Source organism: Tympanuchus pallidicinctus, unplaced genomic scaffold (assembly GCF_026119805.1).
Source record: "Tympanuchus pallidicinctus isolate F22 unplaced genomic scaffold, pur_lepc_1.0 scaffold5, whole genome shotgun sequence".
Taxonomy (NCBI): Eukaryota; Metazoa; Chordata; class Aves; order Galliformes; family Phasianidae; genus Tympanuchus; species Tympanuchus pallidicinctus.
This window is the reverse complement of record NW_026294769.1, coordinates 10,245,871-10,259,430: the sequence shown is the minus strand read 5'-3', so window position 1 is coordinate 10,259,430 and position 13,560 is coordinate 10,245,871. Positions and strand designations below refer to the sequence as shown.

Genomic DNA, 13,560 nt, shown 5'->3' with positions numbered 1-13,560 from the left:
AGTGTGCTGTGACTAAGGGTTTGGGCTTGTGGAACGTAAGTTTCTAGCAGTCTAACCTGGAAGATATAAGTTAGCTCTGAAAGGGTACATTTTATATATAAACAGATTATGACATGTTCCCAAAGCAATATTTAAAAAAAAAAAAAAATACAACAACAAAAGCAGTATTGTAACAATTGAGGCAGCTTTCTGTGCACTTCTGAAAGTCAAAATCAGTCATTTCACACTTATGAAATGCAAGGAAACCTTATTCTAAGCACCTGCCAGCAGTACAGATCTTCATCCATGGTTCAACTTGACTTGTAAATTCACTTCCTAGAACGTCTGCGGCCTGCAGTCTTACCTCTCACCACAGTGATGAACTGTAAGGTTTGTATGAAGCTACCAAGTGCCATAGAAAATATCCATTGCAGAAGTGCTTTCCGTGCTATGTTGAATGAGGGTTTTGTCATCTTACTGGGATTTACGTCTCCAAAACCAAGAATATTTACATTTTAAAGCTACTTAAAATGCATCTATCGTCCAGAAGAAAAAAAAAGTGTTTATCCTGATTGTATCAAGTACATGGCACAGTGAGGGTGTGATGGAATTTGACGTGTTCTGGAAGCTTCTGCATAAACATGTCTTATTTCTCTGTTATCTGTATGTCACCCTAATCTTGATGTGGCATTTTATGGGATTGGACATGCAAGTAACACATGCATGCTGAAGCTTGTGGCTTTCATGGATGTCATTAGATTTATACCAGTGTTGAAATGTCTTTCAAGTACTTCACATTTCACAGATCTTTAGCTATATTTCTGGAAATTGAGAATCTGGTGGAAGATAGAAAGTACTTTGTACTTGGAATATTAAGTGGAAGATATATCAGCTTGTGTGGTTATGAGCTAAAGCTTGCTTTTTTGAACATACACCTACTTCCAATACCAATCACATTTGTTAGAAAAGAATGTTCAGCAACCTAAGTTTCTTGTATTTGTGTATTTATTTTATTTCTTTTTATTTGTGTATTTATTTTATTAATTAGCTTCAGATTTCAACAGAACAATTTTTCATCCTTTACAGGACACAGTGACAGTAACTAAATAAAGTAAACAGTAAGTAAATAAATTGAGCATGAGAAAGGTCTGTAGCAAGTTCATTTTCACTTTACTGGACTGAAGTTGACTTGTTAACTCTGAGAGCTCTGAATGGATGTTGTTTTGCGTTCTTCCTGTTGCCGGCTTCCTCAGCTCTGATTCAGCAAGGCCCATAGCATGCATGCTTGCGAGTTACTACAGTGATTGAAATGATTGAGGATAGATAGAGGACACATTTCTACCTGTAGAGATACAGGGATATTTTACACTGAGTGACCTTACCGCGGTGAGGACAGGAGAGAATCAAATCAATTTCTAGGAAGGGAAATTTTAATTAAATTACGAGGAAAAAAGTACATTACAATAAGGATAGTTTCAGCAGTAAAACAGAGTAGTTGCAAATGGTGTATACCTCTCACAGGAAGATTTTAGTAACCTCTGCAAGGGCAGATAGGTAATGCTACTTTGCTGCTGGGAGATGATGAGTTGATACGGGAGCACTCTTGCTTGCACCTGGCATTGCTAGGAATTCTGGTAAACAGACTTGCTACTAAAATGACAGGAGTGTGGTCAGCCATAGTGAGGGAGAACTGACAGGGCATAGGACAGAGAATATCTTCAGACATTTGTGATTCAAGCTGTTTGAGTTCTGATGTCCGCCACTTGATGCCTGACCATAGAAACTGGAATTGCTAGCTTGATACTAAAACAGATTTAAATGAGGATAAAATGGGGTTGGAGGTGTACAGATTTCAAAACATAACTCAGATTTTATAAGATGACCTTGAAAGCTTCATTAGATGCATAAAATCAACGTGATTCTTCCCATATGAGTTACTACCATGGATGTTGAATGTCTTTCTCTTTTAATACTGTGATGAGTGACCTGATTATTTCCTGCCAATGCAAACATGGGATGAAACAATAATCCAACATGAGTAAATTGCATAAAAATGCATTTTTAAAAAATTTTGGAGCAACGAAGCATGTATTTTTTCCTTTCTGGCTGCAGGCTGTATGCAGGTATCATAGTGATCGTCACGAGTGCATCACGGAGTACAAAAAACAAACTGTATTCATTGTGGCCAGTTGAAAAGGAAGATTTGGGAAGTCACAGTTTATTTAAAAAAAAAAAAAAAAAAAGCTTGGTTCCAAGTAATCTTATGATCACAGTATTTTGCTCTATTTTGAAACAGGAGCTTGGATTCATTTTTTGTCAAATTTAATGCTAGCATAAAGAATTTCACTATCATCTCAAGGCAAGTGGCCTCGGACTTTTAATGTGTGCAGTAGATCTGATCTAACATGTTTGGTATTCTAAATGGCCAGTTGTAGCCAGTTGCTGTGTCATTCAGCAAATCAATAAGCATTGCGTTAATGGAGTTTAAATTTCCAGCAGGTAAAACTACTCTTGTTGTCACTGTGTAACTGAACTTGCGTGCCTGCTCTAGATCTTATTTTTCAGGTTTACCCACACTATACTTTCAAACAAAATGATTTCCTTTATATTTTATTTTTTCTCTTTTGTTTTTGGAGAAAAACCCAAACAACTACATCTTGCTGATGCATCTGGTACGTTGAGTGCTAAAAAAACAACTCAATTGATTACCTTTGATTTAAAAACTCCTAAGAAGGAAGTTGCATAACAAGACTGAGATCTCAAATATGTGAGTTTTGGCAAAGAGCTGTGGAAGAAAGGCCTCACAAGAAAGGAACTTGACATTTTGAAAAACTTTTATTGTCCGGTGTGGACAGAGAACGGGAAGTCAGATCACTCTCACAGGCAAGCTGCAGCCTCTTCCTTGCTGACCTTTAAATACCACTTAGTGTCATCAGAAAATCAAGGAAATGCTAGTAACAGAGCTTTGGGTCAGAGAGCTATGTATCAAGGATATCTTTTGAAAGCAAACAGAAGCTGACTTCCATTTTTATAGATATTTTTTTGTAAAATGAGATTCTCACAACAGCACTATTTATATTTTAGTAGATCTTAATTGATAATCTCACATAATTTTATTAATATGATCACTAAAATTTTCCTAAATACCTGTAAGACATCAGAGCTTAAGTTCATACTTAAAAAGGAAATAATTTGGAAAAGGCATTTTATAATACTTGAGTTGAGTTCTATGGGCTGTGGTATTCCGCAATCTTGTTGACTTCTTCTGAAAATGAAACTGTTATGTCTGAACCACCGATTTATTCTGAGCCTTTATGTGCCCTGTATTTTTAAATAGTCCTGCTCTGGCCATCCAAAAGGTCTTTGAAAGCTAAATTCAAGAAGTGGGATAACACTTTGAAAATAAACTGTTTATCCTCGAAGAGTCAGGTACATTAAGAAAAAAGAAGGTCCCTTATATTTCAGGAGTTTAAGAAGCAGGAAAGAAACTAGATGGCAAATCTAACACTAAACAGTATATACATGAAATCTGATGGTACTCTCTAGTTCTACAAACTGTTTCTTCCTTCCTTCCAACATCTGTCTTGCGGAACTGAAATGAACTTTAGGCTGTAGTTGTATAGGAGCTGTTCAAGACTCTTGCTCAGCTAGAGTCCAGATTTACTGGGGACCTGTGCAGATGCAAGTGTTTATAATGGGTTTTCTTCAGCTTAATTCAGAAGGGAAGGGAAGGGAAGGGAAGGGAAGGGAAGGGAAGGGAAGGGAAGGGAAGGGAAGGGAAGGGAAGGGAAGGGAAGGGAAGGGAAGGGAAGGGAAGGGAAGGGAAGGGAAGGGAAGGGAAGGGAAGGGAAGGGAAGGGAAGGGAAGGGAAGGGAAGGGAAGGGAAGGGAAGGGAAGGGAAGGGAAGGGAAGGGAAGGGAAGGATCTTGTTGGTTTGCATTACTTAATCGTTGGAACTGCTAGCAAAGTTCTGTAATGCTAGTGTAATTACTGGGTTTTACAAGTAGAGGCATTTTGAAAAACTTTACATAATTCAATCCAGCGATTTTTTTTTTTTTTCCTGTTTTCTTTTTTAATTCTACAGTGCAGTTACAAAACACTCAGATTGTAGAAACTGAATTTGATTCTCAGCAGAACGTTTTCCACAACCTGTTGCTGTCAAGTGAAACAGATGTTAAGGGCATACTTCTTCATACAACTATATTGACTGCAATACATGAGCTTGGTTTTCCCTCCACCTGTGGTACACCCTATGTTTTTGTCAGTAACCTGTATTTTTAATGCTGGGAGAGAAGCTGTTTCTTGTTTTATGTATCTTGTAAATATGTGAACAAAATTTCTCATCTTTGTGATGCAGTGAATAGGACCAAAGAATTAAAACGTCACAAAATCATAGCCTGTAGACTTCAAAATGTTTTTGTAAGTATGTGGGAAATGGAGACTACTGCTCATTTCACCCTGTGAGCCCAGACATTTCTTCAGGAGAAAATAGAAGTTTATTTTGTAGAATGAGGTGCAATATGCACTGAGGTGAACTTAAAACCTTGTAGGGTTAGATGAAATTGCTATTTTTCCCACTGCCTGAGATACAGGTCTAAGAAAAGAGCATGTTTCCTTATGAGATCTCTTCCAGTCTTTCAAACACCACCTTCCACTTAGAGCTTTTTTGTTTTCTTTTGTTTAGGAACAGTGGATGATAGTAAGTTCAGAGAATAGTGATGAAAAAGACATGGTAAATACTGCTTTGATTCTTTAATAAAACTGTAGTTGATCAGAGCAGTCTGGTACCATGCATTGTTTGTGCTAAATACACAATTCTGGCATGAAGTCTGTGCAGCGTGCAAAATAAAAGGTAACAAAAAAGTCCAGATATTAGCCTGAAGTCACATACATGGCAACTTCAGGATAGGACGCAAATGGGTTTGCTCTCTGCATTACCACTTTCAATTGCTTTCACGGGAATCTGCAAACACTGAATCTTACTAAGCAGTCAGGAACCTGTGTTATGTCTGTTTTTTCATTGCTTAAATTTTTTTTTTTTAGCTTTTTATGCTTCATAAGTACTTCCTCAAAAGTACTATAATTAAATGAATTACCTTTTTGAGCTTGTTGCTCCACGTTTCTAACTTTTAGCTAAGATCAATGTTGATACATATCATATACGTATCATATATGATATCATATATGTATCATATATATCATATATCATACATATAACAATGTTGATACATACGGAAAGAAATTATCATACTATGTCATGAACAAATTCCTTGACAGTTACAGTCCTACAGAAATCACAGATATTCACCATAATAATAAAGCAACAGAGGCAGAACTCTTTTCAGCCCTTCCTGGACTAGAACTTTGGTTCAAAGAACTCCCTCTTTTATTTGGATAATGATGATATTTCTGGTGAGTTGTAGTTTCATGCCAGTCTTGGTCAGAATTCCACCTGAAAGCTTTACATGAGCTTTACTCACTGAGTGGTGAGTTTTGCACATGCAGTACCATGTTCTGTGGTGATGAGAACAGCATTACCAACCACAGTCATCAACCTTCCTTTCCAGAGTAGGAATCCTACTCCAGCTCAGAGTGGGTTGATACTGTAATGGTTCTCAGAAACCATTTTTCAGAAATAACTGTCACATAACTAAACTGAAAAGTAATTTTCTGTTTAGTATAGAAGCTTCTCCTAATAAGTGTAGCAAAAAATGACTAACAGGTTTTGAGAGAAATGTGAAAGATCTTAATTAGCAAGTTCAGAAATATGATTTTAAAATTGAGTTAAAGTGTAAAACTAAAAAAAAAATCAAAATTTTCTTTCAATTTCAGTTCCTGATCTTCTCCTGTTAGATTTACTACTGTATGACTGCATGTATTTCTGAATGAATGTTAACATAAAAATGTATAAAGGTCTTGTTCAGAAATCGGTGAAAATTATTCCCTTGATTATAATAAGTTTTGAATGAGAACTGAAGTAATTTTTAACATAAAGAAATACTGAGATAGTTTCTGCTTTTCTTCTGAGCATGTTTAAATGCAGTATGGTGTCTGTCAGTGGAACTTCTTTTGAGCATATTCATCGATTGGTGTTAGTAGATTGTAAATGTTTACACTTGATTATGCATATAAAATGAAAATAGTTTTATGGTAGCAGAGTTTCTTTTATGTAAATCTGTGGAGAACTAGTAATAAAAGCCTGGGATTCAGGCAGCATACAATTAATACAGTGTTCTCAATTAAGAGTAAAGGTTGCTTTTAGATATGTGTGGTATTTGTAATTCAAATATAACTGAAAGTGTGTTTAGATGACCATATTTATATGGTCCATTTTAAATAGCAAACAGTGGCAATATTCCCATCATCTGTAACATAATATTGCAGTAGATGCTTGTAGTGCCTTCTGACATTCATACTGCTTGTAGGCTTTGTTCCAGTTGACCTTTAGAAGTGTCCAAAAGTTACAGTTTGCAGTTCAACAAGTTTGGCAGATGAACATACGTGACTATTCGTATTGTTTTAAACGGTAACCAGATGTGTGTTGTTTTTCTTCTTTCTCTCCCACTGTTTTTAAAAAGTGATGTTAATCCAAAATGTTAATCCATTTACAGGGTTTTTCCACAGCACCAAACTCCCCTTCAGTGAATTCGCGTTCCAGTACCTTGGGTCCATCACTGTCCCTTGGTAATATCTCAGGAATGACAGCAAACCCAGAAGTGAAAAAGCGCAGAGCACCTCCTCCACCAGTTTTGACACCTCCGTTGCAGAATATGGAGATGAGCGGACAGGAGAAGACAACAGTACAGGTAACAGGGACACCACAGAAAGTGAATTCTTTGCTGAGTATGCTGGCTACCATCAGTTCGTTCATCTCATCTAAAGTCATTCACAGACATTTTGACAAACCACTAAGTACTGCACACTGAAACTATTGATCTTAGAAAATAAAATCGTTAAAAGTCTTGGAGTTTTGTACATATTTACTGGGCTTTCTTGAGACTGCCCCAACGTTTTCTCTTTTACCAATTTTTCTAAATGGGAAAAGTTTTGTGAAGCATTATTATGCTGAAAGAAGGAGAGAGAATAAAAAATAAGAATAGAAAAGCTGGTAATTATATAGAGTGGCTAGGTATTATTGGCCAGGATAGTCTTGGAAATTAGGTGAGTCTTCTAGTGAAAAATTTTCTTTTCCTCAGATACTGGTCAAGATGGTGCCTACATCCTTGTTTCTTATGCTGGATACCAGAAGATCTACCCTGTTTTCATAGTTGTGCCATGTGGTCTGTTAAAACAATGCAGTGTTTTAAAAAGGATTGCTGTTTCATGACATAGTCAGCCTGATTTAAATAGAAATTGAGGAGAAAAGCCTTTCTGAGGACCTAACCCTTTGAAAAAAATGGTGTTTAGTGGAAAGGACTTATCAAACATGCATAAGCACATTAAGATTTTTGTATCCGGAATTAAAAACAGCATTCTAAATGTGAACTGTGAAAGTCTAGATATATCTAGACATATTCCACTAAATAAGAGTGCAAGGAGCCAATACTTTCAAGGTCATGTAATGGGACTGGCTTTGTCTACTTCGGGCTTGTCTTATCTATAGCAGTTTTATCTTTGGAAAGTGAACTGTTAGTCTAAAATGGAGTCTGGAAGGAATCTTTAAATTCAGTGCCATTGATGAGGAGGAGTCTAATGCTCAGTCTAACTCCTTGCCTCTCTTGTATTTGCTTATGTTGAACACACCTTGAGTGCCTTCTCCAATGAATCATTGTGTAAGTTAACTTGGTAAAGAATCATGGGATCTTATTTTCCAATGCTTACATTAGGCAAAAGTGCTGGGACATGAAAATGCTTCATCTTTCAAAACATGTAACACTCCTTTTGCAGACATGGCTCAAGAGAAACAATTATATTGAGACTTTGGTGCACTTTCTTGTTTTAAGTTTCCTTTTTCCTTGTTTTCCTTTTGAAATTCCTATTGTAGGTTCTGTGATGAGGTTTCTTGTGTCCCCTGGATTTAAGTGTTCACTGTGATTAAGATAAATAGGTGTTTTTCTATGAAAATGTTATGGCACTTCAAACGCTTAAAAATTTTAAAGTAAGCGCATTATTCTGCCATTCTCTTAGGCTTATTTGCTTGTAGTGTGGCACTGACATTTTGCATTCTTTTGGACAAAACCAGTCAGAAGCTAATCTCTTTTTAATACTAGCATTTGTATTTTCAGCATTGTTATAGATACTAAAAGTGTTGGATTTCTGAAACCACTTGGAAAAAAAAGTATTTGTCAAAAATAGCATGCAGTTCTGTCAATTTCTTATAGTCTAAAGGAAAAGCTGTGTTGAAGGAAAAGAGGTGAAGTTTGCATCAGAAGATATTCCACTGAGAATTTTGGGCAATACAGGTGTCTTGTCGAGCTAACAGCTAACAGTAGCCAGTGAATAGTATGGTAAGAAGTATAACACAGTTGCTAGAGTTACTTTGCCTGCATTTCTGGAGGGTAGTAGACGTCTTTATGAAAACAATCGCCCATGTCAAAACTGGATTTGTGCTCCTGAAGCTCCTACACTGACAGTGGTTCACAGGCTTCACTGTTGTAGTTCAAACAAGAATGTATGGAGTACAGTTGAAATGGAGCACAAGTTCCATGAAGCAATCAAAAACTGAGGGAAGAGATTAGTTATGTATTATGTGGGAAGGCAGCAACAGAAATATCATTTATATGAATGCCCAAACAGTTCTTTCTTATCTACGTGCAGACTATCCAGTTTGCTGTGAATATAGAGTAAAAAATCTCAGGGTGTAAGTTTATTTCTTTAGTTTATGGGAAAGAATTAGCACTGATCTCTTTTTTTTCAGGGAAGGACGTCAATTCCTTATTAATGGACTTCCTTCCATAAAAAGATAAGATGTTTGTTTAGAAAACTTTATTTATGTGCAACTGTTACTAACAGGAAGATCCTGCAAAGGGGGAACATGTTTATTTCCAGTGAAACTAGCACATTAATAGAAAATGAAAACAGTGGTGTTCTGAACTTTCAGAAGCATTTTTCTTTTCAAACTATCTCCTTCCATAAAGCTGCGTAGAAAAGCAAATACTGTAGCTGTTATGGAGACATGCAGTTTGACTTTCCAACCCAACAAGCACATTATTTTTAACCCATTGTTGAGCTCTAGGGCATTCCATTTTCTTTACAGTGTAGATGTTGCTTTTAGGAATATACATCTTGTCTCCCTGCCTAGTAATTATAACCAGAAATTTCCATGTGTATGAAGAGATCAGAGATGTTTAAGCTTTTAAATTTACATTTTTTCTGCTCATTTTTCTGAGTAGGTGAGTCACTGCATATAATCATACTATAGTGCAAGTTTTGTTTCTGTGGAACTTGCAGTAATTTACCTCCTTCTGGGTAAGACCCCCGCAGTAACTCTAATTATCTTATAGTGTAGCATAATTAGTTTTGCTATTCCATGTTTAGTTTTCTTATTTCAGTGTCTGCTGTAAGGTACTGTTTCCTCTGTAACTGTTTTAAATCTCTTCTAGCAAGTATTCATTTCGCTTTAGATGACAGTTGAACAGTGTTTCAGAGTGTGCTGAGCATGCACCAACTATTTTGCATGGGCAGGCAGACTCAAAGAAAGAAGCACATAGATTTTTTCGTTAGAAAGTATTTTTACCCTCCTTTTGAAAACATCCCCAGAGCGTTGCAATTTAGAATGATGGGAAGCCATGTGAAAAAGTATTTTTTGAAAGACCAAGATATGGTAATATTTCCAATAGGAAATCCAAAAACTAAGATGCCTTGCTTGTAGAAGCAAGGAAATCCTTTCCTTGGTAAGTTGCAACTTGGAGCATGCACTGTTCAGATATGTAGAATAGTAGTGTATGGAGTGAACAAAAGATGAAACTCCTTTACAAACATTCTCTGTTCACTGTCCCAGCATTTTCAAGGATGTGCTAGCAAAACCCGGGGTCACCTTATGGTAGGCAGAGTATAAAATGAGTCACCAACAGAAAAAGCAGACATCATTTGGACAAAACATATGAGGGAAAATCTGTATGAGTAGAGCATTGTAGAGTACATGGAGAGAAGCTGTACATGATATCTGACAATTAAGCACATCTGATTCAGTGACCTTACTTAAAAAGAGAAAGAAGTATAGTTCAGATCATTTCTTGGAAGAGTTGTACAACTGAGTATTTAAATCTTTTGGAGATGGAGAGTATTATACACTGGCAAAATAAAGTTTATGGAAGGGAGATGATAAATAAGGCCTGAGGGGCTTTCTGTAAGAGCCTTTTCTATGAAATGGAGTGGTTTGTTCCAAGCAAAATCATGAGGCTTTTTGGAGACAACTTCAGAGTTAGAAGAGGGCTCTTCAGTGCTTCCATCTTTTTAATAGCTTTAATGTCAGAAGCCAGAAAACACAATTTGTAGATTGTGATAAAGGAGCTGTGTACTGATTCAGCTGCTGGGATTTTCAGAATCAGAAGTCTTTCATGTTGCATGTAGATATAAAGCATGTAAGTTTTGCTATTAGCCAGTCAAATTCCTGTACTGCATGGAAGAGTGGGACAGTATGACAGGCACAAATATTCTAACATTTGTTTTGTAGTTTTTAATGTTTCAATGTTACAAGACAGTCAGTTTAAATAAAAACTGTGTCATTGGCTTTTATTGCAGGTGTAAAAATAGCCTCACATTTTCAGAAGGCACTAAAAATGAAATTTTCAGGTTTTTTCAATGTTTACATGATTTCTTGGGGGTTGCTACAAACAAACAACCTTGACATTCTGTGGATTTTGCTGTGCTTCTTATGTTCCTCTGTATTAAAATCTCAAGCTTGGATTGCTGAGGACAGTTGCTGACTCATTATTTTTGGTCTTTTGGCAACCTTTAGAGCAGACTGCTTGCCCCCAGTGTTTTATCAAGTATCTATTACCAAAAATAGCTGATTTGTTGAAGAGGCTTACTCACATGAATAAAAGGCTTACTCAAAGCATTTAATAGCAAGTTTTCTTTTCTCTGCCTAGACATAAGATTGGTCAAAATGAACTGAAGGCAGAGAGAACAAAACCTGCCATCAATGTCTTGAGAAAGCCTTTCGTTCATGTGAGTAAGCCACTTGAAGAAAATCAGCTATTTTTACTATCTTCGTTAAAAATTTCTACTGACCATCACATAAGGGTGTTTTGTTGTTTTTATTTATTTATTTTTTGGAGTATTCCTGTTCTTTTGTGGGTGGCACCTGCCTCACACAGCCCCTGTTCCAGCCCATCTTGCACTTGGAATAGTTGTGATTCCAGCAGCATTCAACAAGAGGAGTGCCACTGAACTAGCAGGCCCCTAGGTTAGGCCTTGAGAAGCATTTTCATGACTTTGGTAGTGATGCCTTTCTCACAGGAGAAGTTGTGTTACAGTACTGTTCATCCTTTTCAGTATAAAACAGTATAAATAGAATACTTCAGTTATTGAAAGATGCATGCTCTCTGATTTATTGAGGATATTAGGAACGTGTCAAAAGAATGATACTCTAATGAAATGACCTGTTGAAAGCCACTGAATTTATATCTATCTGCAGACAACCCTGAAATACTTTAAATCACATGGTTACAGTGTGTAGTGAAAACATAGATGAGGTTTGTTCTGACAGACAGAGCCACAGAATTTTTGAGTAGTGAAGGTGAAGGAAAGGTATTAAAGAAAACCTATGAATGAAATTATACCGAAATAATAATTAACATACAGCATAATTATTAAACCATAAACTCATTTCCACTCTGTCCTTGAATTTGTAGTTATCAGATTTCCCATATACGTGTGCATACTACAGTTATGAACTTGGAAGCCACTTGCAATGATGACTCATTATCTTTCTTAAGAGTAAAATGCATTTTAGAACAGTGGCCAAGATTTTAGAAACAGTTCTCTGCTGTTCATAATTAGGAAGCTCAGTTTGTAGCTTGATGTTTTCCACTTCTAAGATGTCAGAAGTTACGTCTGGTTGCTCAGCAACTCATTATCTGTCCACTGGGATTTTAATATCATATTATTTTTCATTTTATCACCTTCTGTTGCAAAATTTGAATCAAGATTGTAAATATGAACATCTGAGCGTTCTTCCACTCATGTTCCTCCTCAGCATCCTCTCATTTTTTTGCATAGATATCTTTCTTGCTCATTTCCATGGTGTGGTTACCACTCTTCCATTTCCCTTTTATGTAATCTGAGGGCACAGATGTTTGGCTTCTGACTGCAAGGATAATCTTGATTGGTTTGAAATCATACTGTTACTGCTATTCACATCAGGTTTTCAAAATGATATATTTCCATGTGGCTGCAAATTAGACCCTAAGGCAATGGATACAACACTGTAGGACAGTGTGGAATAAGGTACATTTATAGTATGCAAGGCTGTGTCATTAAAGAGGCCATCAGTAGAGCTTTCCATCTCTCTGCTGCATAAGTTAAAGTTTCTTGAATCTGCTTTGTCCCTGTGTACTTTGTATCAGTTTGGCATTTAAATTAGCAATAATATTCCTGCAGTGGGCCTCACTTCTGGGAAGCACTAAGTGCTTAGCAAGGAGCCTGTGTTTGTGCCTTTTTTTCTTATGCGTTTCCTTTGACTATCAGAGGGATTATTTTATGGGAGAGGCACGGTACCACCAGGCATTGCAATTGCGACTCTGTTCCTCAATTTCACAACAGCTGAATGAGAACAACCACTGCAGACTCGTTTGTGCAGCTGCTCCCATTCATTACTGTGAAAACTTCTCTCCAGCTAGAGCTCTGTGTTCTGAGAGGAGGAGACTGAAATCTGTTTATATTTACCGAGGTGGTCCTATTTTTGCACAAGTGATTATAGTCATAACTACATGAGGGTAACAGAGGGAAGAGAAGGGTTTTTTTTGTTTTTTTTTGTTTTTTTTTTTTTTTTGTATTGCAGCAGAATACCATTCTGCTGTAGGTATTTTTATCCCTTTTGAATTACACTTTTTTCTGTATTTCAGCGTGGAGCGAAAGGTAATGAGCAGTTCATAGTGGAGACTATGTGACAGTTGTATTCTTTGTTAGTAAGGAGCCTATTATTCAACAAGAGGGTGGACGGACTCCGATCAGTTATCTCCCTTCCACAGGTTACACCTAAGTCAAAAATGTCTGCTTGAAGTCAACAAGATATGAGTGTATGGTTTTTTTAATCATCTTTCAGAGAGGAAGGGAGGTTTCTTTTGACTCAGAGGTCTTCTGGGTGAGGACTTTGCAACCTTTCTCTTATGACACATTTCCTTTCCCCTTAAGTGTTCTGTGAATGTGGTTATTTTTTCTTTTTTTTTCTTTTTTTTTTTCTGTGAGGAATCTCAAAAAAAAAAAGTCTCCTGTAAGAATAACAGATACATGTTGCATGCTCTGAGAAAGGATGCAGTGAATCAATTTCTGCACTAGGAAAAATCTGTTTATCAAAATGTGTCCTTTAGCTCTACAAAATACTGCATCTTGTAAATAGCTTGTCAGTTTTCAGTAAGTTCTCTGCAGATAAGAAAGCAAGGTTTGTTCCAAAGAGGAAGGAGAGCACGGTTTATT

General features: G+C 36.6%; 1 protein-coding gene across 9 annotated transcripts in view; it reads left to right on the top strand.

Moving 5' to 3' along the window:
* The window catches only part of COBL (cordon-bleu WH2 repeat protein), a 147,972-nt gene that overhangs the window by 68,868 nt on the left and 65,544 nt on the right, over positions 1–13,560 (top strand). For all 9 annotated transcript variants that reach the window (XM_052703495.1, XM_052703497.1, XM_052703501.1 and 6 more), the window contains one exon: positions 6,591–6,785. In XM_052703495.1, coding sequence (XP_052559455.1) covers positions 6,591–6,785 — 195 coding nt within the window. The remainder of the gene's footprint in view (positions 1–6,590; positions 6,786–13,560) is intronic.